This window comes from Megascapheus bottae, chromosome X (genome assembly GCF_031878675.1).
Source record: "Megascapheus bottae isolate mThoBot1 chromosome X, mThoBot2.hap1, whole genome shotgun sequence".
In the NCBI taxonomy this organism is placed as follows: Eukaryota; Metazoa; Chordata; class Mammalia; order Rodentia; family Geomyidae; genus Megascapheus; species Megascapheus bottae.
Window position 1 is genome coordinate 93594622 of NC_143547.1, and position 25956 is coordinate 93620577.

General features: G+C 40.0%; 1 protein-coding gene across 4 annotated transcripts in view; it reads right to left on the reverse strand.

Annotated features, from left to right (window-relative positions):
• Window positions 1-25956, reverse strand: part of Arhgef6 (Rac/Cdc42 guanine nucleotide exchange factor 6) — a 129283-nt gene that overhangs the window by 17458 nt on the left and 85869 nt on the right. For all 4 annotated transcript variants that reach the window (XR_016533839.1, XM_090326543.1, XM_090326542.1 and 1 more), the window contains 3 exons: window positions 9719-9857; window positions 5527-5586; window positions 2078-2224 (listed from right to left, as the gene is read on the reverse strand). Coding sequence is in view for 3 of the 4 variants with exons in the window: in XM_090326543.1 (XP_090182669.1) it covers window positions 2078-2224; window positions 5527-5586; window positions 9719-9857 (346 nt within the window). In the remaining variant the exon portion in view is untranslated. The remainder of the gene's footprint in view (window positions 1-2077; window positions 2225-5526; window positions 5587-9718; window positions 9858-25956) is intronic.

A 25956-nucleotide genomic window follows, 5' to 3' on the forward strand; every position in this document is an offset into this window, starting at 1 on the left:
TGAGGCTCAAGTGGTAGAGCTCTAGCCTTGAGAAAGTCCAAGGACAGTGCTCAGGCCCTGAGCTCAAGCCCAGGACTGGCAAAAAAAAAAAAAAAAGTCCAAGGACAGTGCTCAGGCCTTGAGTTCAAGACCCAGAACTGGCAAAAAAAAAAGAATTGTATGTATTTACAGGGTACAATATGAAGTTTTAGTTCATGCAAACATACTTTAATAATCAAAGCAGAGTAATTTGCACATATAATCTTAAATTTGTTTCATTTATTTACAGTGAGCACATTCAAAATCCTCTTTTGGCACTTTATAGCGCACTATATAAGGCAAGATTGTTTTTGGGTGGCACTGAAGAAACCTTAGCACAGAGTCCCTTAAACAAATATTGCAATCAAAAGGGAAGAGGAGATGGGCACCAGGACAATTGTGCCAAATGGAATTTTTGCATATGTTCATTGCAAAGTGCTCGGTATCCTGTCAAATCTTTCACTTCCTTTTAGAGCTATCACTTTTCCTATTTTGCCTTTAATGTATGTGCATCTCCTATTCTAAAAGGCCTTGTTTTCCCCATGTGGCCCCTTCTACATAATATCTCATTTCTTGACATTTTATTGCCGAATTACTCGCTGCCTTCATTTACTTCTCATTGATCCTTGCTTGACTGCACTCCCCTACTGCTCTCTCAAAGTCATCAATAACTGCCTTCTGGCCAAATCCAAAGGTTTCTTTTTGGTCTTCACACTCCTTGACCTCTGAATCTCCTGCAGCACTCAGCTTGCTGGTCCCTTTCAAGTATTCCTCTAGGAATTCCATGACACCATGACCCCCAATTCTTTTCAATCCTCCCATTTGTCTTTGTTTTCTTTCCCTCCTGGCACTGGTTCCTCCTCCTTTCACCCAACGGGGTATTTATCCCAAACATGTGAATGACTAATAGTTAGCCTCAGAGCATTAACCTTCCCCAGGGTCTCTGCATTTTCAGTGAGATTACTTATTAACTCAAAGTAATGAATCTCTGCCACAGACATGTCAGAGAGTATAGTAAGATGTTTGGGGAGAAGAAAAACAACTCAACACCCGATAAATCACAGCAGGTAGATAAATCACACCAGGTAACATAATCAACCTTTCTCCCCTCCCCTGGCCCCTTCCTAAAAGAAATAATCTATCTTCATCCCCAGTGCTTCTCTTTACATATTTACTTCCTAGGAAGGCACATCTGTCAAGGACATCCAAATCTCTGTTGCTACTCCACCCTCTCACCCCCATTTCCATAGTGCTTTACCAGCTGCCTACAGAACATCTCCAACTAGATGGTTACAGTCCATTTAAAGTACCCTAGGCAGAATGGCATTTGTCATCTTCTTTAGCCCTTCTCATTGACTTTCCCATCTAAGCATGTGTCTTACTTTCCTTTGCCTTATGATCCATTCCCTCTCCCACCACCTTATTTCTAGTCTCAACCCCATCTGATACATCATTGTTAGATGTCATCCACAAATGGCCCTTTCCCACGATTTTGTGCTTGTTGGGACTTGTTCATTGTTTCTTCTTGCTTGCTGCATCCATCTAAACTACTCTAGCTCCTGGAAGTGCAAGATCCAATATAACCAGGTTCAGGCAGTCTTTCCTCTCATTATATCTGAAGTGCTCCTTTAGTTTCCCGCAGTCTCACTTCCTTATTGTCCTGCAGGGAAATAAAAGCCCCATTCTTGTGGTCTCATCGAAAAGCCCCATTCTTGTGGTCTCATCGGATACTAATCTCGATTCCTATCTCCCTGAGGTCTTGCTAGTCTCTCCCTTCTCAGATTTTGTATGGAGCTTACTGATGAGACTGCATTAGTAAACACTGTTTAGTTTGTTTCCAGGTTTGAACCTGTATTTTAGTTTATGTGAATGAATTCTTTGGAAGCCAGGAGCAGTCTTTCCCTCCACGGTCACAATATCTGAAGAGTTGGGGGTCAAAGAATTGGTACTGTTTCTGATATGAATGTTTGATCATTTAACCTTGAAGAACAAATCAAAGAAAGAAAATTGTACAAGATGCAAGATGGAAGGAACAAGGTTGAAATGTGAAGCACCTTACCTCACAAGTTCCATACTGTACCATCACCTGTGACATAAAGATTACATTTCCCAAGGTTTTAATGTCCTCCCCTTCCCATGCCTGAATAGGTTCGGAAAGTATCTGCAACTCTAGTTGTTTTCTCTTCCTCAGATCTTGGCACTGTCCCTACAAAAGCAAAACCAAACAGAACAGAATAGGAATTCTTACAAAATACATGTGTGAAATCCAGGAGACCCAACACAAGATCAAAAGATGTCTTTTGACTCTCAGATTCCCTTTGGGTCCCTTTATTTCTCTCCTTGAAATCCTATAACCAGTCACATTCCCTACATATATAAAAAAAATCTAATCGACTAAGTCACTAGTCTTGAGCTTCTAAAGCTTGTATGAGGATGAGATATTGTTCATCTTTTCAAAGCCTCAAAAAACAAATAAAATAAAACAGAAAGAGCTTGTTCTTCTCTCCCAATGAGGAATCTGGAAAGACAAGCTGCAAAATCCCCTGAAGCAAACCCAGGCCAGCAACAAGTAGTTTCAAATATGGTTGGTACCTGTTCTCTTGATCCTGTCTACTTGCCTATCTTTTTTTTTTTCAGTAATGAAGCAGGAACTCAGGGCTTGGGTGCTGTCACTGAGCTCTTTTGCTCAAGGCTTAGTGCTCTACCACTTCGAAACTCAACACCACTTCTGGTTTTATGGTGGTTACTTGGAAACGCCCCACTGTCTTTCCTGCCCAGGCTGGCTTTGAACCATGGTCCTCATATCTCAGCATCTTTAGAAGCTGCTGGCAACCAGCCTACTTGCCTATCTTTGAGTAAGAAGGGCATAAGTTACAAAGCAATTTTAGTTTTCTGACTTAGACTCGCTTTCTAAAAAGGTAATACCATGACAACAATAATAAAAACAAAACCAGAAAGATGCCAAAAATTATTAGAGACTTATAAAACAAAAACAAAATCATTTTTATGCCACAGTGAATTAAACCAAATTTGGATGAAAATTATCCACTGTCCTGTATTTTGTGTTGAGGAAGCCAAAGTAGATTTCCATAAAAAATAGTTAATTTTTATTTCTAAAAGAATTGGAGAGCTGTGCACGGTGGCTCATGCTTGTAATCCTAGCTACCCAGGAGGCTGAGATCTGAGGATCGTGGTTCAGAGCAAGCCGGGGCACTAAAGACCGTGAGACTCTTATTTCCAATTAACCACTAGAAAACTGAAGTGGCACTATGGCTCAAAGGGGTAGGGTGGTAGCCTTGAGCTGAACAGCTCAGGGACCACACCCAGTCCCAGAGTTCAAGCCCCATGACTGACAAAAAAATTAGAGGAAAAGTGATACTGGGGGCCAGGTGGTAGGGTGGCCAACAGTAGCAATAGTAGAGTGCTTAAGTAGCATGCAAGCTATGAGTTTGATTCCTTGGTTCCACATCCACAGAAAAGGCTGAAAGTGGTGCTGAAGGACTTTCCAGGCCCTGAGCTCAAGCCCCAGGACCGCTACAGAAAAAAAATAGTGATCCTGTTGAATTTCATTATGACAAACTCAAAATTTCTACCAAGAAACTATTTCTAGCTTGTCAACTCTAAGTGAAGCATAAACACTATGCATGCATGTTTAGGTGTATGAGGGTATGTATAGCCCTGCTTCAGAAAGTGTGAGTTATCTTGGAATAAATTAATAACATTCATTCCAAAATGAACACACACACACACACACACACAAACATGTTTAGTTGTTACTATTTGCAAATGAATGTAATGTAATAGTTTTTTGAAAGTAATTTTTCTGTAAAATCTTTGCTACCTCATTCAGCTAAATGAATATTTGAAGGAAAATTACAGAAAGCACATATAATGGGAATACACTATAAACACCAAAAGTTTATAACATGATCAGAAAGAATAATAGAGAGGGCCGGGAGTTTGGCCTAGTGGTTAAAGTGCTTGCCTAGCATGCATGAAGACCCAGGTTCAATTCCTCGGTACCACATACATAGAAAAAAAGCCAGAAATGGTGCTGAGGCTCAAGTGGTAGAGCTGTAGCCTTGAGAAAGTCCAAGGACAGTGCTCAGGCCCTGAGCTCAAGCCCAGGACTGGCAAAAAAAAAGAATAATAGAGACATTCCTCATTTTCTCTATATAGGAAAAATATACAAATTATTATACAAATGTCTTAGACTCTTCAATTAGGTTGAGCCATGTAAAGATTCAGTAGTTGACTGTCATAGACCTACAGCAACAGCACTTTTAGACCAATACCTAACTGTTATTGAACTTGTTGTTTAACTATAAACTTGTTACCTATTGCTTCTCCAACTCCTAATATTTCAAAAGCAGTAAAAGGAGATGATGAATGGTACATCATAATGTTACATCAAGAATCAATAACTGCACACCGGTCCAAGTCATTCATATTGCTAATAGAAATGTTAAAATTGAAGCTAAACTTAATCACCCAAAACAAAGCTTTCTTTCCTTCTCAAATGGCACCAAGTGGTTTTACATCCTAGGGTTCAAAAAGACACATTAATCACGATACACAAGATTACAGGTGCCTTTAGTAGTATTCTCTATAAACTGAGTGAATTTTGGCATAATGCTTCTTCCTTTCATGAAAGATTTCTTTTTCATGTGCAAAAGAACAAACTCATATCTTTTGCTATTCGTAGTTGAATCCAGTATTTCACCCAATCCGTAAATGACAATTGCATGAGTTATACCATGGGGGGTGAGCAATGGAGGTAAAGATAAAGAGACTAAAGGAAACCCCCCACCTACACACCAATGCTTAATGTGGCCAAGACTTCAGATGTGATTGCTTTATACCCTCAGCCTGGTAACCTTTCATAGGTAAGCATGATTTGTGGAGGCCAAAATGAAACAATCACTGCAATACTTTCATGAAAGCTTATTGTTTGCACTCTAATGACCTTTGCATAAGGAAGAAAATGTTGTACACAAGTGCCCCACACTGGTGTCTCACACCTGTACTCCTAGCTAGGAAGCTGGGCGTTGAGATCTGAGGGTAATAGTTCAAATCACACCTGAGTGGGAAAGTCTGGGACACTGTGATCTCCAACTAACCAGCAAAAAAGCTAAATGTAGATGTGTCACTCAACTTGTAAGAGTACCAGCCTTGAACAGAAAGGCCAAGTGAGAGCATGATGACTTGACTTAAAGCCCTGGTTTCAACACACACACACACACACACACACACACACACACACACACACACACACACACACATACACGAGAAAGAACAATGGGGGGGAGGGTAGAGGGAGGGAAAGGGAGACAAAAACATGAGAAGGGGTATCAATGTTCAAGAAGTAATGCACCCACTACCTGACGAATGTAACTGCAACCTCTCTATACATCACCCCAACAATAACTTTAAAAAGAAAGAAAATTGGCTTAACATGACACACAAATTACCTTTCACCACCAAAATATAGAAATTATCATAACTTACCATGAGCATTTTGAATGCTACAATTGCTTTCAACATATCCTGATGGTCGGGATGAGTATCCTATTGAAGGAATATGGTAGAAAACAATATTAGAATTGGGTGCTGGTGAAGTAAGGAGGCTGAGCCTAAGTAACTTCTAACAGCTAGCCCAGTGCCTCTAATTGAGTGGAGGGAATGAGTACTGAAAAGGCTAGAGATGAGAGAGGCTATTGTTTGAATGCACATGAAGGTTTGCTTTGGAGAAATGCAGATAACATAGCCTTAAGAAAGCTTTGCATATGGAGAATGAAGGTCTGGCATCTTATCTTCAAAATGGGGAAGGAGAAGCTCTCTTCCTCCCCTCCCCCCAAGATGACAGGTGTACCTGAATCTCTGGAGACAGGCTTGGGCACCCGACCCATAGGTTAGTAGACTTCCCATTGCACTGCCTGGGATCAAGAGCTTGCTGTGACCCTGCCCCCTGCCATGACCCAATTTAGGCCCAGACAGCTTAGGTGCCAGGATGCCACACCACGTGTCTCCAAGTTCACGTCCTGTCTCCTGGATGTTGTCTGGTCACCATGAAGTTCCAACTCAGCTCCCCATCAGAACTCAATTGGCTTGTTGCTATTGTTTTTGTTGTTTCTTTCCTCTCTGGACTGTTTCCTCATTGTGTTAAGTGTACTTTCTGGCTGCTGGTCTTTGAGACAAGAGTCCACCATGCAGTCACTGGCCTTTTAATACAGACTCTAAGATTCGACCCTCAAAATGTGGCTTCTCTGTATTCTCACCTTACAATACTTGTAGCTTACATCTATAATCCTAGCTACTCAGAAGGCTGATATCTGAGAATCACAGTTCAAATCCAGTCCAGACAAGAAAGAGTGGGAGATTCTTATCTCCAATTAAGGAGTAAAAAGTCAGAAAAGCTGCTGTGACACAAATGATACGGCAATCAGCCTTTAGCAATAAAGCTCAGGGGCAGCATGTAGGCCCTGAGTTCAAGCCCTAGGTCTGGCACCTAGAGGGTGTGGGGAGGACACGATATTAAAAGTAAATGGATGGTAATAGTTGCCAAAGGTTAGGGATAGAAGGAAGATGCAGCTGCAAAAGAACAACATGAGGGAATTCTAAATTATTCTATATCTTGACTCTGATGGTAATTGTGTGAATCTGTACTTGTGTTCAAACTAGAACTGTGAGCCTAAAGAAAACTTAATTATGTAATTATTAGAAGTACTGAGATCCCAAGTGCGGGCCTGTTTTTCATGTTACTGTTATTATTAAGGTGTTATTCAGAGGGGTAACCATTCCATAAGTCAAGTCATGAGTATGTTTGATTTTGAATAATGCCACTCCTTCCTTCACTTTCCCCCAGTTTCTCCCTCCCTTCTCTGCCTACATGTTGCAGTTAATTTCTACATTGTGTATACCGAATACCACGTCTGCATTTGCTCACCCGCCCTAGTCTCTTTTCTGTCCTTCAGTCAGCACACAAGTATGATTGACCTTGAAGACATAGCATGAGTTTAGTAACAAGTACAGCTGTTGAGGTAAGAGTTCCCATTTTCTTTTTTGCTGTTATGGTTTAGATAATAAATATTCCATTGACAAGTATAATAAGAAGTATGGGATGTGCAGGTATACCTCCCTTAGGAATATATGGAAATGTACTCCCAGGAACTCCACTGGAGTCATGAGAAGGCCACTTCTGTTCAACCAGTCTCAGGAGAAAACCCAAGGTTTGAACAGGCTAAGGGTCTGATCCACACCAAGAACTGGCACGCTCCTGAAAAGTCACTATGTCATACCCTATGGAAAAATGTCTCTTTACCCAAATGAGTTGACAATTAAGAATTTCAGGTTTGGGGCTGAGAGTTTGGCCTAGTGGTAGAGTGCTTGCCTAGCAGGCATGAAGACCTAGGTTCAATTCCTTGGTACCATAGACCATAGCTGGAAGTGGTGCTGAGGCTCAAGTGGTAGAGCTCTAGCCTTGAGAAAAGTCCAAAGACAGTGCTCTGGCTCTAAGCTCAAGCCCAGGACTGGCAAAAAAGAAAAAAAAGAATTTCCAGTTTTGGAGTGTGGCCTAGTGATAGAGTGCTTGCCTAGCATGCATGAAGCCCTGGGTTCAATTCCTTGATACCAAATACACAGAAAAAGCCAGAAGTGATGCCATGGCCCAAGTGGTGGAGTGCTGGCCTTGAGAAAGCTCAAAGACAATGCCCAAGCCCTAAGTTCAAGTCCCAGGACTGGCAAAAAAAAGAATTTCAGGTTTTACTATGCTTTTAGGCAGAAATCATGCCAAGCATTCATTAACCTGGATAAAATGTCTCATGCATTGGTATCCTGAGGAGGTGTGCTATGTGATGGTGGGAAATGGAAGGCCGCCAACACCAATGGGACAAAGTGGTGGGTGGGCTCAAAATTGGTTCCGGTGCCAAGGGAGGCTGAGATCAAAATTCTGGTAAGGAATGCATCTACTGCTGGACAGTGAAGACATTCTCTCCAAATGAAATATGATCTTTGTACATCAATCCTGAGAAGTAACAAACCAAGCTCATTACTTTCTGGATTTTAGTGATAAGCAATGGGAGCAAAGCTCAAAAGGTTCAGTGAACTGGTTTAGCATCCCGAAATCAATATCTTTCTGAGCCTCAACTGGAACTTAATCCCAGCAGGCTTTTACTCACCCATTCCCCACTACCCTTCAACTATTAAGCAGGTCAAATACCCTGAGAACATGGTTTCACTCAGAGTAGATGCTTTGAATCCTTGCAAACTGCTGCTAGCAGTGTGCAAACTTTTTCTTTAAAGATAATCAACCCTTTTAAAACCTCAAAACCCTTTCCCCAGACACAGGAAGAGCAACTAGGGTAAACAGCCTCTCCCGCCCACACCGCCATGCCCCACGCATAGCACAATGGTGGAAGAACAGCTCAGGGAGCTGTCCCTGCCAACTGGCTTTTAATCACAACACGATTTTGATCTCGAAAAAATACTCAGTTATCAGATCTTGCTGTAAATTGCAATACTTAAAAGAGTATAGCTATACTACAACTGTTACAAGTAAACTATAATTTCACAAACAAAAATGTGAGGGTACTTGGATGTAAATCTATTGCTATATGCACAGATATGCTAATATTGGTTCAATGTATATTCATCTTTCAGGAATCCCAGAATCTCCCAGTGTAATCCTGAGTCAGAATACTGAATGGTCACAGTGTTCTAAAAAATAATCCTGTTTACAGTGAATATTTTCTACTTCAGATATCTGTTTTACCTCCAACAACAGTTAATAAGCCCCCAAAAAAAGAGATGTCTAGGTTTAGTTATTATTGAACCATCATCAAAGTTGTAGTCACATTGGCTACTGCCCAGCTACTCAGGAGGCAAATATCAAGAGGATGGTTCAAAGTCATTGTAGAAAGAAAGTTAGTGTGACTCCATTTCAGTCCATAAACTGGCTGTGGTGATGCAAACTTGTGATCCTAGCAGTTCATGAGGCCATAAGAGGATTGCAATCTGAGGCTGACCCTACACACAAAAATTTTGAGACCTTATCTGAAAAATAACTAAAGCAAAGGAGAGCTTGGGCATGGATTAAGTGGTAGAGGAACTGTATATTAAACTTGCGGTCCCAAGTTTAAATCCTAGTATCACCAAATAAAAAGGCATAGAAATTTTTGATTAAGTTCTAAATACTAAGTCCCAGTGATTGTAAACAAATTCCCTCCTTGAACACTTGTTTGTTAAACTTGTCATTTAAAATATGATGTAAAAATCAATGTTAATAAATTCTTTAATAAAAAAGGCATAGAATTAGAGGTGTGGCTCAAGTACTAGAACCTTATTCATAAAGATAAAAGCTGAGGGAGGGCTTGAGCAAGACAAAAGGAAGAAGAGAAGCAGGAAAATATATGTCAACAAACAGGCATAGGCTTGAAGGATGCAATAGAATTGAGGATTATAAGATAAGAAAGAGGGGGTGGATGATTGTGACCCACTGGTAGAAAAGAATAAGGATCTTATTTTATTGTATAAGGAAAGAAACCAGAAGTCTAAGGAAAAAAAAAAGATCTAAGTAAACTCTGAAATGAAGACATTTTCGGGATCCCTAATATCCAGAGGCAGACTGGCTGTTTTCCTCCAGAGCACAGGAACATAATTTGGTTCAAGAGCTTAAAAAAATTGGTCACCCACCGCCCCTTACCTCCATATGCCGTTCCAACTCTTGGAGAAGGGTAACGTATTTTTCTAGGCGCATGAATGGTTTGCTCAGACTTGTTGTTAAAATTAGGATACCTGGACTGGATGCGCCTTGATTTTCCATGAATTGCTCCAGAGCATCACTAGCAAAAGAAGGAGTATGGTTTAAATTACTACTGAAAATCTCATGCAAAGAGTTAGCGGACACCATTTTACTATATTTCACACACATAAAAACTCAAATAAAACTGCTTCGCAGCCTAAATGCTATTCAATGAATTTCAACTTGGTTCAACAAACTTGTATTCAGTGAGCCAGACATTTGTAATTCCTACTGTTATTTACTCATTTAGCCCTGACTCATTGTGTACCTACTAAGTGACAGGCACTGTTCTCTCCTGAGGCCTTAGCAGAGAACAAAACAAAAATACCCTTAAGGTATCTGCACCACAGGAATAGAATGTTGAGACTATCAAATGATCTCAACTTCAGCTTTACTTCTTTTCTGAGTCACATATTACATAATGATTATTTGCTACTCAGATACTCAAGTTAACTGTTCCCTCTGTCACCCAAGTGCTACATTCAAGGAACAGGCTACCTAAAATCTCAATGTAGTGCTGCAGGTTGCTTGAATGCTTCCAGAAGGCAGAAACATGGTGAGGGGAGAGGATATTTCACTTATTATGTACTATAAATTCGTAATTCTCAGCTGCTGTTTTCTCTACCTTTTAGCATTCTTCCAATTTGTTTCCTTGCTATCCATAGTGGTGTTGAGTCCTGGGGGCATTTTAATATACATGTAAGAGAAGTGTAATCAAAGAAAGAAACCTACTGCTTCAGGAGTAGGAGTGTAGGCTAGTGGTAGAGTGCTTGCCTAGCATGTACAAAGCCCTGGGTTCCATTCCTCAGTACCACATACACAGAAAAAGCCAGAAGTGGTGCTCTGGCTCAAGTGGCAGAGCACTAGTCTTGAGTAAAAAGTGTCCAAGGACAATGCCCAGGCCCTGAGTTCAAGCCCCAGGACTGGCAAAAAAAAGAAAGAAAATGAAAAGAAACCCACTGCTTAAATGACAAGCAATCTGGAAATGTTTGCTTTCTCTCTTTACCACATGGACCTCCTTGGTTGCTTCTGTGCATCTAGTTGGCTCCAAATCTCCTTTAGGTCTGTTTAATACTCTCCATTCCTATGGTTACTGACTTGTTTGCAAACTATCTGGCTCATTTCAAAAAGCCAAACTTGTTTCTTGGTTTCCAAACACTCTTGTCTACAGAGTATCATGCAAACCACCAATGTTTTCCTACTCTAGAACTTATAGTGCCTACAAGGTCAAATTTTATTATTTTATATGTCTACGGGCTGCACCCATCTTTCTTATTACCCCCTTCCACCACACAGAAGAAAAAAAAACATTGGGAAAAATGATCTACTTATCCTCCCTAGATCCTGTCTTGGGTAACAGTCCCTAACTGTGATAGTTGCCAGCAGCTTGTGAAGTGAAATTTGCCATTGGTGATAAAGTACTGGGAGGAGATGGAGTGAATTTCACGTAATCCTATAAATGAATTTTAAAAAATTCTCCCTCCTTGGCTTCTGTGAGTAGCCAAGGATGGAGTTTCAAGTAACATACACAGTAGCATGTGTACATCAGAGGAAAAAAAAACAAACCTGACAATGGTTTCCTAGAAACAACATCACATCTGAGTGATCATCCCGCATCAGTTTTCCCAGTCTAGTTGTACAAGCTGCTGTGGCAGAATTAGTGGCCTGTATTTAGAGAGCCTGGATGGGTTGACTGAGCCTCCAATAATTCCATAAAAGACATAAGATACTCTTTGTAATGAAATGCTACAGATTCAACTAGTGTAATTTGGAAGGCTACTATTTTATGCTACAATCTTTTTTTTCTTTTCTCATATATTTTTATTGTAATAGAAGGGTTACATTATAATCACCAGATAGAAGTGCATTACTTCACATACATTGATACCCTTTCTTATGTCTTGATCCCCATTTCCCTCCCCCACCCCCCATCTTGTTTTCCCCCTTCCCTATCCTATTTCAAATAATCAAATAAGCATATATACAATATATCAGATAACAAGGTGAAATACTGTAACAATATGAGATAACCAAGGGACACCAAAAGAGATGAGCGATAACATAGTACATTAAGGACAACTATCACTCATTATATGGCTTTTGTTTCTGTATCCTAGAGGTCCTTTCATTTAGCATCATACTGTATGGCCTTAGGTATCTAGGTTTTGTTCTATTGTAAATCTCTGCTAGGAGAGCCCAAGGTTTCTACTGATTATGACGAATGAGGGAAACCATTGAGCCTAAGTTCCTTTGAGTCTGGCTTACTTCACTTAATAGGATTTTTTCTAAGTCTTTCCATTTCCTAACAAATGGGGCGATGTCATTCTTTCTGACAGCAGCATAGAATTCCATTGTGTACAAATACCACAACTTGTTGATCCACTCATCAACTGAGGGACATCTAGGTTGGTTCCATATCTTTGCTATGGTAAATAGTGCTGCAATGAACATATACACTATAGTCAACATATGTGTTAATATTGTCATTGCCATTGTTATTATCACGATTATTATTATTCTAAGACAAATACTTTGCTAGAATCTGATCTTTAAAAACTACTACTGCCAGATACCTATGGCCCATACTTATAATCCTAACTACTCAAGAGGCTGAGACCTGATGATTGTGGTTCAAAGCCAGCCCCAGGTAGGAAAGTCGGAGGTTCTCATCTGCAATTAACCAGCAAAAAAAAGCTAGAAGTAGAGCTATTGCTAAAGTGGTAAAGTACCAATCCTGAGTTAATAAAAAGCTAAGGCACAGCTCCCATGTACTGCATTCAAGCCCCAGTGCTAGCATAAAGAGATAAATAAATAAATAATGGAACCTGTGATTTATACCTTAATGAATATTGCCTTGATGTTAATTTATAGAAAAATGAATACTTGCATAGAGAGATTTAAAATTCATCACATCTAAAGTATAACTAGAAAAATATCTTAGATTTGGCAAGGAAATCACTTTTCTAATTTCTTTCCATTTTGTTAAACAAGTCTTTTCTTTCCATGACTAAATTCTGTATCCTTGATACTCTGATGCAAGAGTTGTAGCTCTAAAAATCAAGTATCTGGCCTGAGTTTGGCCTAGTGGTAGAGTGCTTGCCTAGCATGCACAAAGACCCGGGTTCGATTCCTTGGTACCACATACTTAGAAAAATGCCAGAAGTGGTACTGAGGCTCAAGTGGTAGAGTTCTAGCCTTGAGAAAAATCCAAGGACAGTGCTCAGGCCCTGAGCTTAAGTCCAGGACTGGCAAAAAAAAATCAAGTATCTGTGAATGCTTTGAAGTGTTTTCCATCCAGCATTCTAATTTCTAGGTTTGTCAAATACCATAAAGCAATGATTTAAAAATCAAGGCAACATAACATCATTGTCTTTCATTAAAATATTGGTTGTTGGACCGGGACTGTACCCTAGTGTTATAGTGCTTGGCTAACATGCACGAAGCCCTGGGTTTGATTACTCAGTCCCACATACACAGAAAAAGCCAAAAGTGATGCTGTGGCTCAAGTGATAGAGTATTAGATTTGAGTAAGCCCAAGGACAGTGCCCAGGCCCTAAGTTCAAACCCTAGGACTGGCAAAAAAAGGTTGTGGAGGCAACAAAAAATGTTACTAGTATAACAAAAAATGCCTTTTACAAACACTGTTTCTTGCCATAACTTGAGCCTAAAAGAAATGTAACTTAGGCAACTGAGTTTATGTTTGTTTGTTTTTTAATTTAAATTTTATTATAAAGGTGACGTACAGAGGAGTTATATAAGTAATGAGTACATTTCTTTCTGAACAATGTTACCACTTCCTCATTTTCTCGCACTTTTTTTTGTCTCCCAACCACATCCCCCTCACCCCCCACAAATTATAAAGTTCATTTCCAACATAATGTCTAGTGAGTATGACGGCTGAATTGGTTCTCATTTGTCCCACCATCTCTGTGATTCCCCTTCCTTTCTCCAAATCAGACACACTTATATACAAGACAAATGGTAGAGAAATCAGGGATAGTGACAGCTGGGAATAAAGCAAAGGGGGATGGAAGAAAGGAAAAAGAACTGCATGACTAAATAAAATGATGCTTATGGAAATAAACTGCAAGAATTGGAAATAAGTTTTTGTTTTTTGCGTGCCAGTACGTGAGCATGAACCCAGGGCTCCTTGCTTTTGTTTACCTTTTTCACTTAAAGCTGATGCTCTACCACTTACTTGAGCAACAGCCTGACTTCCACGTTTGGGCCCATTAATTGGAGATAAAGGAGTCTTCTTGATTTGTCTGCCCAGGTCAACTTCCAACCTCAGTCCTTCAGATCTCAACCTCCTGAGTCCACTACATCTTCCAAATGATTTTTTTGCCAGTCCTGGTCTTGAGCTCAGGGCCTGAGCACTGTCCTTGGACTTTCTCAAGGCTAGAGCTCTACCACTTGAGCCTCAGCACCACTTCTGGCTTTTTTCTATGTATGTGGTACTGAGGAATGGAACCCAGCTCTTCATGCATGCTAGGCAAACACTCTACCACTAGGCAACACTGCCAGCCTTCCCAATTAAATATTAAATAGCCTGTTTGAAATGGGTTAAAATTTGCCTTTGGACGTTCACGTGTTCTCAATGTGTATTGTACTACATTAGATGCAGTTCTCAATATATAAATACTGTCTAAAACTCAACATACATTTATTTCATAGACTATATGGTGAATGGGGTTCTGTTTCATTCTGAGTTATGCTGCAAAGATTGAGAAAATTGTTCTACAATACAATAATATCTCAGCCTTTAATCATCTCATATACCAGTGCTTGTGTGGAATCATTGTGTAGATGCTAACTTGAATGATCATGACTCTGAGTAACAGAGGATCACATTCCTCCATCTCTACCACATTCACTCCCTGTCAGCCCTTCCTGGGAGTTACTACAGTTTGGCAAGGAGATTTAGGAGGTCTTGACCTTCAGCCACTAGAAAATAAGAGCTGCTACTCACACTGGATTGAGTAGATTTTTACTTTCCCTTTAGACTGTCTGCTTCTTTCTTATCCCTGTTACCTTTTGATTTGTGATTGGTTTCACTTAACTCCTTTCCTTGGTTTCTCAAAGAGAACAACAAACATAACTGAGACTTAGGTTTTTTGGTTTGTTTGTTTGTTTTCCCTATGCTCCTTGTCCCTGAAGCAAGTACACAGCTTTTCATAGTTTTCTCACACTCATCATTTTCTGGCAACAATGAAAAACACAGGGCATGAAGAACTAATAAAAGTACACAGGGTGTTTGTGGTGCTTGCTGCAACAGAGCAGGAAGTTAGGTCCAGCTTGATTGCCAAATATCTTTTCTCTCAGCTCTCTCTCTCCTCTCTCGCCTCTCCCCTCCCCCTCCCCTCCCCCCCTCTCCTCCCCCCCCCCTCTCCCCCCCCCCCCCCTCTCTCTCTCTCTCTCTCTCTCTCTCTCTCTCTCTCTCTCTCTCTCTCTCTCTCTCTCTCTCTCTCTCTCTCTCGCATTGCAGAATGGCGTAACTGTGGAAGAGAAAAATGCTTCCCAGGAAGAGACAGATGCTACCTTAGCAAGTCAGTAGGGGACAGAGAGGGGAAATCCCAGAAGATTTCTTCATAACAAAAGACAGGCACTACCATTCAAATGTATGTAAATATGGGGACCTGAAAAGGTTGGGGTCTGGTTGTATATCCAAATTAAAATGATAATTTACTGCATTTTTCTTAAGATACCTCCATTCCATCTACAATTTTTATCACCAGATGCCTTCTCATTGTCATTTCTTGAGATTTCTGGGTTGACATTGCCACCTACAGACTTAAGGGGAGAAGTTCACCTTACCATTCGGGCTTTAGCTTGGGAAGAACAGAAGGAGACTAACATCCCTATTTCAGAGGAAGCCATCATCAAAAATATCTTATTCTGGGGCTGGGAGTTTGACCTAGTGGTTAAAGTGCTTGCCTAGCATGCACGAAGAGCCGGGTTCGATTCCTCGGTACCACATACATAGCAAAAAGCTGGAAGTGGTGCTGAGGTTCAAGTGGTAGAGTGTTAGCCTTAAGAAAGTCCAAGGCTCAAGCCCTGAGCCCAAGCCCACGACTGGCAAAAAAATATATATATACATCTTATTCTGAATTTTTTTGCCAGTCCTGGGCTTGAGCTCAGGGTCTGAGCGCTATCCTTGGACTTTCTCAAGGCTAGAGCTCTACTGTTTGAGCCTTAGCACCAATTCCGGCTTTTTTCTATGTATGTGGTACGGAGGAATTGAACCTAGGTCTTTGAGTGTATGCTAGCAAGCACTCTACCACTAAGCCAAACTCCTGGCCCCCTGAAATTTCTATAAAATTCACTCAACTAGGTTTTGCCTCTAACAGGTAATGGCAAAAGATCCAGAGATGCAAAATAGCAAAAGATCATGTTAGAAGCACAGCTGAGGAATATGTCAATATTCCACTTGAATTGGCATTCTTTACATGTAAATAAGTTAAAACACTGAGAATTTAATTCTGTGATGACTCCAGTAAGTCTTTCATTATTTTAAAAGTTATAAAATTCTGGAATGAACGTCCCTAACCACAATCAAGAAAGGGTATTATTCTCAAAGGCATTCAAAAATCATCAAATTAATTGTGTGATAAAAAAATCATAATGGTTGAAAGAATCTCTACTGGGGTGTGTGTGTGTGTGTGTGTGTGTGTGTGTGTGTGTGTGTGTGTGTGTGTGTGTGTTTATGCTGGTCATGGTGCTTGCTAGTCTTGAGCAAAAAAGCTCATGGATGCACTCAGTCCCTGAGTTCCAGCCCTAGGACCAGCACACAATAAAAGTGGTAAGACACTTAATCTCAGACCAGGTTGGGGTCCATAATGACTTAAAAGAAAATTGTCAACAGTTCCACTTATGGCATGATAGCATCAGATGTTCATCAAACTAGTAAGAACAATTGGTAGAAACATGAAGAAAAAAAACATTTATAATAGCTAAAAAGGTTCCTAATTGCATTTGGCCAAGAAACATTTGTTCAAGGAAATATGCTAAACTCATGAAGAACAGGAGTCTGAGGCATCTGAGCCATGACTTCCTGCATCCTTTACTCCCTTCTTCCTGGCTCAGTATGACTGATTCCACTCCAGGAAAACGCGGTCAAGACAACAGGCCTATTAGCCAGGCACAGTAGATCACACCTGTAATCCTAGCTACTCAGGAGGCTGAGAAATGAGGAATCATGGTTCAAAGCCAGCCTGGGCACTCAAGACTCTTAGCTCCAATTAATCACCATAAAATGGGAAGTGGGGCTGTGGCTCAAGGCGTAGTGAGGTAGACTTGAACTGGAGAGCTCAGGAACAGTGTCCAGGCCCAGAGTTCAAGACCCATGACCCACACAAAAGAAAAGAAAAGAAAAGAGACCTACTCATACCTCAGCTTTCAATCAATAGAGCTCACCAAAAGGGATGGGTCATCATTACATGTCATCCCTTTCAACTCTGACTAAAAGAGACTAAAATTCCCAGTAAATGTGGCTGATACCTAGGATGGTCCCTTCACCCAGCACCTACTCTTAGAGCTGAAGCTTTATCCCAGGGCTGGAAGACTGAAAACAGAAAGTTCAATTCACCCTCTCCTTCCCCCAGTTCACTTGGACAAAGGTCCTATGTCAAAAGAGGCAAGCTAAAAGAAGATCAGAAACTCACCCCACACCAGCCAGAATAGTTCCAAAGAGTAGAAACAGAAACAAGAAAAAAGTGAAGCTCCCCTGAAAGGAACTGGTTTGAAGAAGAATGTGGATATAGTCAAGCTTAAGGGATCCGGCAAAAAAAGAAAAAAGAAAAAAGAAAAAGAAAAAGAAAAAAATCGAGATGTTAGTGTTCCTCTTAACAGCAACAAAGCTGTATCCATGGGGCAGTAAGAAAACTGGAAACCAAGAAAAGCTTTGGGAAATATGTGAACACATGTAAATCAAGTAACACATAGATTAAGAAAGAATTCACTGGTTACCAGTGACTCATGCCTGTAATCCTAACTACTCAGGAGTCTGAGATCTGAGGATTGTGGTTTGAAGTCAGCCCAGGAAAGAAAAATCTGTAAGATTCTTATTTCCAATAAACGACTAAAAACAAGTGGTAGAGCACTAGCCTTGAGAAAAAAAAACACTTCAGGGACAGCACACAATCCCTTAGCTCAAACCTCAGGATGTGAAGGAAAAAAATAAATAAGGAAAGGAAAAGAAGGGAGGAAGGAAGGAAGGAAGGAAGGAAGGAAAGAAGGAAGGAAGGAAGGAAAGAAGGAAGGAGAGAATGAAAGAGAAAGAATGAAAAAAGAGACAATGAAAGTGATAATGAAAAAGAGAAAGAATGAAAGGGAAAAAGAGATAAAGAAAGACAGAGAGGGAAGGAAGGAAGGAGAGAAAGAATGAAAGAGACAGAGAATGAAAGAATGAAAGGGAAAAAGAGACAAAGAGAAAGAAAGAGAGAGAAACAAAGAAAGAGAGAGAAAGAAAGAAAGAAAGAAAGAAAGAAAGAAAGAAAGAAAGAAAGAAGGAAGGAAGGGGGGGAGGAAGGGAGGGAGGGAAAGATAATGAAAGAGACAAAGAGAAAGAAAGAAGAAAGAATAAAAGAGAGAAAGACAAAAATAGAAAGAATAAAAGAATGAAAGGAAGAAAGAGACAATGAAAGAGAAAGAAAAATAAAGAGACTGAAAGTGAGAGAGAGAAAGAAAGGAAGGAAGGAAGGGAGGGAGGGAGGGGAAGGAAGGGAGGGAGGGAGGGAGGAAGCGAGGGAAAAGGAGCAAGCCAGGAATGTGGCTTGGGTTTGATCTCCCAGTACCACATAAACAGAAAAGGCTGGAACTAGAGCTGTGGCTCAAGTGGTAGTGCACTAGCCTTGTGTAAAAGAGGCTCAGAGACAGTGCCCAGCTCCTTCAAGTCCCAGGTCAAGCAAAGTGTGTGTGTGTGTGTGTGTGTGTGTGTGTGTGTGTGAGAGAGAGAGAGAGAGAGAGAGAGAGAGAGAGAGAGAGAGAGAGAGAGAGAGAGAGAGAGAGAGAGAGAGAGTCAGGGAGGGAGGGAAAGGGAGGAAGGGAGAGAAGGAGAAGGAAAGAGGAGAGAGTACTGGCTGAATAAGTGGATGGATGGATGGATGGATGGATGGATGCGTGAGTAGGTAGGTGGGTGGGTGGATGGATGGAAACAGGGACAATAGGAAGTATCTCACCAAACTAGGGTATTGAAAAGTTGCTTGAAACAAAAGAAAATGGAGACCCATTATATCAAAATCTATGGGATTCAGCTAAAGCAATACTAAGTGGGACATTAATTTTTTATATATTTTTATTGTAATTAATAGAAAGGTTACATTATATTCACCAGATAGAAGGTCCATTACTTCACAAACATTGATACCGTTTCTTAGAGGGACATTTATAAGTAATCAGTGTCAGCCCAGTGCAGTGGTTCACACCTGTAATCCTAGCTACTCAGGAGGCGGAGATCTGAGGATTGCGGTTCAAAGCCAGCCCAGGCACTAAAAAGTCCTTGGGACTCTTATCTCCAATTAACCACCAGAAAACCAGAAGTGGTGCTGTGGCTCAGTAGGTAGGGCAGTAGCCTTGAGCTGAAGAGCTCAAGAACACCCAGGCCCAGAGTTCAAGTCCCATGACTGACAAAAAAATAATCAGTGTCCACATCAATAAAAAAACAAGAAGCTAGGCATGGTGGCACATATCTGTAATCCCAGTACTTAAGAATACGAAAGGATCATCGGTATAAGGCTACCTGTTCTACATACCATGATGCTGTCTCAAAAAATAAAGTAGAGGCTGGGAGTTTGGCCTAGTGGTAGAGTGCTTGCCTAGCATGCACAAAGACCAAGGTTCAATTCCTCGGTACCACCTACATACAAAAAAGCCAGAAGTGGTGCTGTGGCTCAAGTGGTAGAGCACTAACCTTGAGGAAAGCCCAGAGACAGTGCTCAGGCCCTGAGTTCAGTCCCCAGGACTAGCAAAATAAAATAAAATAGAAAGTTTTTTGATAATCTATTATTGCATCTCAAGGAACTAGAAAAAGAAGACTAAACAAAACCAAAAATTTGACATTTATTAAAATGTATGAATGTCTCCTTAATATATTGATTACAAAGTAAAAAAAAATTGAGAAATCAGTTTCACAGTTGCTCCAAAGCTAAAATATAAGAAATAAAAGTACTAACAAAAACTTCTCCTCAGGATCCAGTAATTCTCCTCCTAGGCATCTACCCAAGAAAAAATGAAAACAGATGTTCACACAAACACATGCGAGTGTTAAAACAGCACTATTCATAATCCATCACCTTGTGAAAGCAGGAAAAGTATGCAGTATCCATACAATTGAATATTTAGCAATTTGTAAATGATGCATTGATGCATACTACAAACGTACATGCAGCTTGAAAATATTATGCTAAGCCAGACACAAGAGTATATGTTTGGGCCAGGAGCGTGGCCTAGTGGTAGAGCACAAAGACCAGGGTTCAATTTCTGAGTACACATACACAGAAAAAGCCAGCAGTAGCCCTGTTGCTCAAGTGGTAGAGTGCTAGCCATGAGAAAGCCCAGGGACAGTGCCCAGGCTCTGAGTTCAAGCCCCAGGACTGGCAAATAAAGGAGTATATGTTATGTTACACTACTTAAATGAAAAACAAACAGCAAAAGCAAATCCATAGTGACATGAAGGATGTTTGTGGGATTAGCTTTAGTTGTTGGGATCGGGAAGAAATGAAGAATGCCTATTAATAGGTATGGATTTGTTTGGAAAGTGATGAAAATGTCCTAAACTTGATTATAGTCATAGTTGTACTATTTGTGGTTATACTACAAATCAATTCACTGTATACTTTTAATGGGTGAAAGTCATGGTTTATGTATACTACGTCCTATAAAGCTTCTGTATAAAACTGAAATAACATTTGACAGCTTAAGCTGAGTAATGAGGTCCTCGGTGCTAACTTTATTATAATCCTTTAAATTTACATTTAGATTATTCTTTGTTGAGAAAATACATGTTTTACCAACAGCATTTTGAGAAGACTGACAGACCTAGATTCTGGCTCAGCCACATAACAGCTAAACTGTTGGGCAGATTACTGAATTTAAGCCTTCCAATGTCTTATCTGTAAAGCATAGATGATAATAATAGTAACTTCCTTGTAAGCTAGCCTATCATGTGCCTGGAGCATTTTCAGGACTATTATTAGCTAATGTTAGCTACAAGCAGTTGAACCATGTATTCACAAAATCCATCATAAGGCTCTTGCTTTAAACTCAACTGTCATATTTACTATTTTCTAAGAATTCAAATTTTTGATCAGGCAAACCAAATTGACCTTCATATAAGACCTTTTGAATTCTGCTTTTTTAAATATCCTTACATAACAGTTCTAAAACTATTCTAGAATAAGATAAAAGTCAAAAGTGTTATCACTTCTGAGTGTCTGATGTTAAACTAATCTAGCCTGGCAATGAGAGTTCAAATCTAGTCCAGATTAACAAAAGAATATTCTTTTCAGTCTTCAGTTATCTTTAGCATCCATATCTGTTCTGAATCAGTTAAACGAGCCTCTATGAGACTGGGAGTTTGGCTTAGTGGTAGAGTGCTTCCCTAGCATGCACAAAGCCCTGGGTTTGATTCCTTGGTACCACATACACAAAAAAACTGAAAGTGGTGGTGTGGCTCAAGGAATAGAGCACTAGCCCTTAGAAAGTCCAAGGGCAGTGCCCAGGCTCTGAGTTCAAGCCCCAGGACTGGCAAAATAAAAAAAGAGTTCTTGCTATTATTCTACCTGGATTTCTAGAAAATGATTTCAATGGTTGAGATCTAATATTGAGCATCTCATCCAATTTTCTGGCCCAGATGAATATGTGATAAATATGTCAGGGAAGGGTAGTGAGACGCTAAGAAATGCTTGGAGAGATGTGGCACTCATCTAGGTATTTTACAAATACTTACTCTTAAAATTAGTTGATCTTATTAGTTGATGCTATTAATTGATGCCGGATGTGGTGGCCCATGCCTTTAATCCTAGCTACTCAGGAGGCTGAGATCTGAGAATTGAAGTTCAAAAGCCAGTCCCGGTACTATGAGATTCTTATCTCCAATTAACCACTAGAAAATGGGAAGTGGACCTGTGGCTCAGGGGGTAAGAGCTGAAGAGCTCAAGGACAATGCCCAGGTCCACAGTTCAAGCCCCATGACCCAAACACAAAAAGATTATTAGATCACTTTACCTAAAGGTCTTAATCACAGAGTTCTCACAAGTGTTGGTTGCTTCTACCTTTCCTTATCAGTCAATACCTGCCTTTTAGCCATTTTAATTGTGAGACTTCCTCTACTGATCAGCAACTCAGAAATAACAGAGATTAAAAATATAGTGAAACAGAGTTGACTGAAAATATAAACAAAATCAAAACCCTCAAAACAAACTAACCAAAGAAATGAGCAAAAGAACATAAATTAATAAAATTGGGGACATAACAAATATCACTGAAATCTAAATGATCCACTAGTTTCTGCCTCATATTTTCAAATTTCATATGAGAATTTGTATGGAGAATGTAGAAGAGATGGACAAATTTCTGAAGATATATGGTATATAAAAACTGAAATAAGCTGGGTGTGGTGGCTCATGCCTGTAATCCTAGCTACTCAGAAGGCTGAGATCTGAGGATCACAGTTCAAAGCCAACCCAGGCAGGAACATTCATTAGACTTCTGTCTCCACTTTACTACTAAAACAAACAAAAAAAGCCAGAAATGTCACTGTAGCTCAAAGTATAGATCACCAGCCTTGAGCACAAAAGCTCAGGGACAATGACTAGGCCTTGAGTTCAAGCCGCAGGACCTGCACAAATAACAATAATAATCACTTTGCCTATAGATGATATGATTCTGTACTCAGGAAATCCCCCAAAGACAACCAGGCATCGGTGGCTCATGCCTATAATTCTAGCTCCTCAAGAAGCTGATCTGATGATTATGGTTCTAAGTCAGCCCAGTTAGAAAAGTCTGTGAAACTCTTATCTCCAATTAACCATCAAAAAAATCTAGAGTGGGCTGGGAGTTTGGCCTAGTGGTAGAGTGCTTGCCTAGCATGCACGAAGACCTGGGTTCGATTCCTTCGTACCACATACTTAGAAAAAGCCAGAAGTGGTGCTGAAGCTCAAGTGGTAGAGTTCTAGCCTTGAGAAAGTCCAAGGACAGTGCTCAGGCCCTGAGCTCAAGCCCAGGACTGGCAAAAAAGAAAAAGAAAAAAAAATCTAGAGTGGAGCTGTGGCTCCGGTGGTAGAGTGCTAACCTTAAGCAGAAGAAGCTCAGGGTTGTGGATGGGGGGAGGGAAATGGAGACCAAGACATGAGAAAGGGTATCAATGTATGTGAAGTAATGCACCTTCCATCTGGCAAATGTAATGTAACTCTTCTATTAATTACAACAAAATATGTGGAAAAAAAAGAAGCTCAGGGACAGTGCCTAGTCCCTGAGTTCAAGCCCCAGGACCACCCCACACATACACACAAACCCAAAGACCACCAAAAAACAGGTTGTGTGGATGAAGCTCAGTGGCAGAGCTCCTGGTGAGTATACACAGGGCCCTGAGATTAATCACTGACACCACAAAAAGAGAAAAAAGTCTCTTAGAACTAATAAATTCAGCAATTCAGCAAAGTACATCAGAAAATTAACATACATAAAAACCCCTCAAAGTTTATTATATAACAATAATGAATCACTAAGAAATAAACCAGGAAAACAATCCCTTAAAAATACCTAAGAATTCAATAACTACATACCCAAAGCAATGGACATGGTAATGGAAATACAAACATAACTATATAGACAAAAAAACCTATGACTCTATAATCATAATGTTTTATTTCATAAACTGATGTTTCTATGACATACAAACTGTTAGCCTAATTTTGATTAAGTTCTAAAGACTAAGTCCCAGAGAATGTAGAGACTTCCTCCTTGAACAATTGTTTGTTAAACTTGTCATTTAAAATATGATGTAAACATAAGCCATATAATGAATGATTGTTGTTCTTAAGGTACTATGTTATCTCTCATCACTTCTACTGTCCCTTGGTTATCTCATATTGTTACACTATCTCACTTTGTTATCTGATATATCGGATATAATTGTATTTGGTTATTTGAAATTGGATAGGGAACGGGGGAAAACAAGATGAGGGGTGGGGGAGGGGGGAAGGGAAATGGGTACCAAGACATGTGAAAGGGTATCAATGTGTGGGAATTAATGCACCATCTATCTGGCAAATATCATGTAACCCTTCTATTAATTACAATAAAAAATATATTTTAAAAAAATACCTAAGAATAGGATTGGGAGCGTAGCCTGGTGGTAGAGTGCTCGCCTAGAATGCACGAAGCCCTGGGTTTGATTCCCTAGTACCACATACACAGAAAAAGCTGGAGGTGGAGCTATGACTCAAGTGGCAGAGTACTAGCCTTGAGCAAAAAGTGTCCTAGGACAGTGCCCAGGCCCTGGGTTCAAGCCCCAGGACTAGCAGAAAACAAAACAAAAACAAAAACAAAAAACTAAGAATGACTCTAACCAAGGAGGTAAATTTATCTGTTATAGAACATATAAAACACTGAAAAAAGAAATTTAAGAAGGTACTATAACACATAAATACCTTATATATTGATGGATAGGGAGAATAAATACCTTACATATAGATAGATAGGGAGAATTAATGTTCTTAAAATCAAATGTAATCTACAGATTCAGTGCGATTTCCATCAAAACATCCATGACATTCTTCACAGAACTAGAATAAGCAATCATAACATTCATACAGAATCAAAACAGACCCTGAATAACACATGTAATCCTCAGGGGGGAAAGTTTTATGCTACAAATTTCATAGCAACTGATTTCAGATATTACAGAGCCATAGTAACGAAAACATCATGGTTCAACACACACAAATCAATAAATACAAAAAGACACATAAAAAGAGATACATATACGAATGGAATAGAAGATAAAAATCAGAAAGAAATCAACATATGTATAGTCAACTGATTCTTGACCAAAAACATAAGCAGGCTAGCTAGCTGGGTGCAGTGGCTCACTCCTGTAATTCTAGTTACTCAGGAGACTGAGATCTGAGGATTGCAGTTCAAAGCCAGCCCCGACACTACAGTCCATGAGACTCTTATCTCCAATTAACCAATAGAAAACCACAAGTGGTGCAATGGCTCAAGGGGTAAAGCGCTAGCCTTGAGCTGAAGAGCTCAGGGACAACACCTACGCCCAGAATTCAAGACCCATGACTGACCAAACAAACAAAAAATAAGCATGCTATATGCATGTACAGATATATAACAGTGAAACAAATTAATACATATAATTAACAAGCAGTAATATTTATGATTAAGAAAACATTAATTGGGGCCAGATGTCAGTGGCTCATGCTTGTAATTCTAGCTACTCGGGAGACTGAGATATGAGGATCACAGTTCAAAGCCAGCCAATACAGACAAATCCAAGTGACTCTTATCTCTAAAGTTAGCAGCCAAAAGCCAGAAGTAAAGATATGTGTCAAGAGGTAGGGCACCTATCTGGAGTGAAAAAAGCTAAAGGACAGTACAAGACCCTAAGTTCAAGCCCCAGTAATGGTATTAAAGTAAACAAAAACAGGACTGGGAGTGGTTGCCTAGCATGCATGAAGACCTGGGTTTGATTCCTCAGTACCACCTATAGAAAAAAGCTGGAACTGGTGCTGAGGCTCAAGTGCTCTAGCCTTGAGAAAGTCCAATGACAGTGCTCAGGCCCTGACTTCATGGGACATGAAAGGGTAATCAATAGGTTAACCCATGGGATCCAAACAGAATTTTACTTGAGGAAAGTCTTCCTAGGCCATTCCCACACCCCTCACCCCACTATGTTAACACTACATTGAAATGTCCCAGCATCCTTTGTTCTATTTCTGTAACTTTCTCTTGTTTCATTGAATATCGGTATTTCCCTCAAGAATTATGAAGGAAGCCTGCATTCTCAATTATTTGTTCAATTAGTGGATATCCACACATATAAAAAATTAATTCCTGAAAGACAGCCTCTTCAACAAGTGGTACTGGCAGAACTGCTTAAGCATCTGTAGAAAACTAAAGTTGGATCC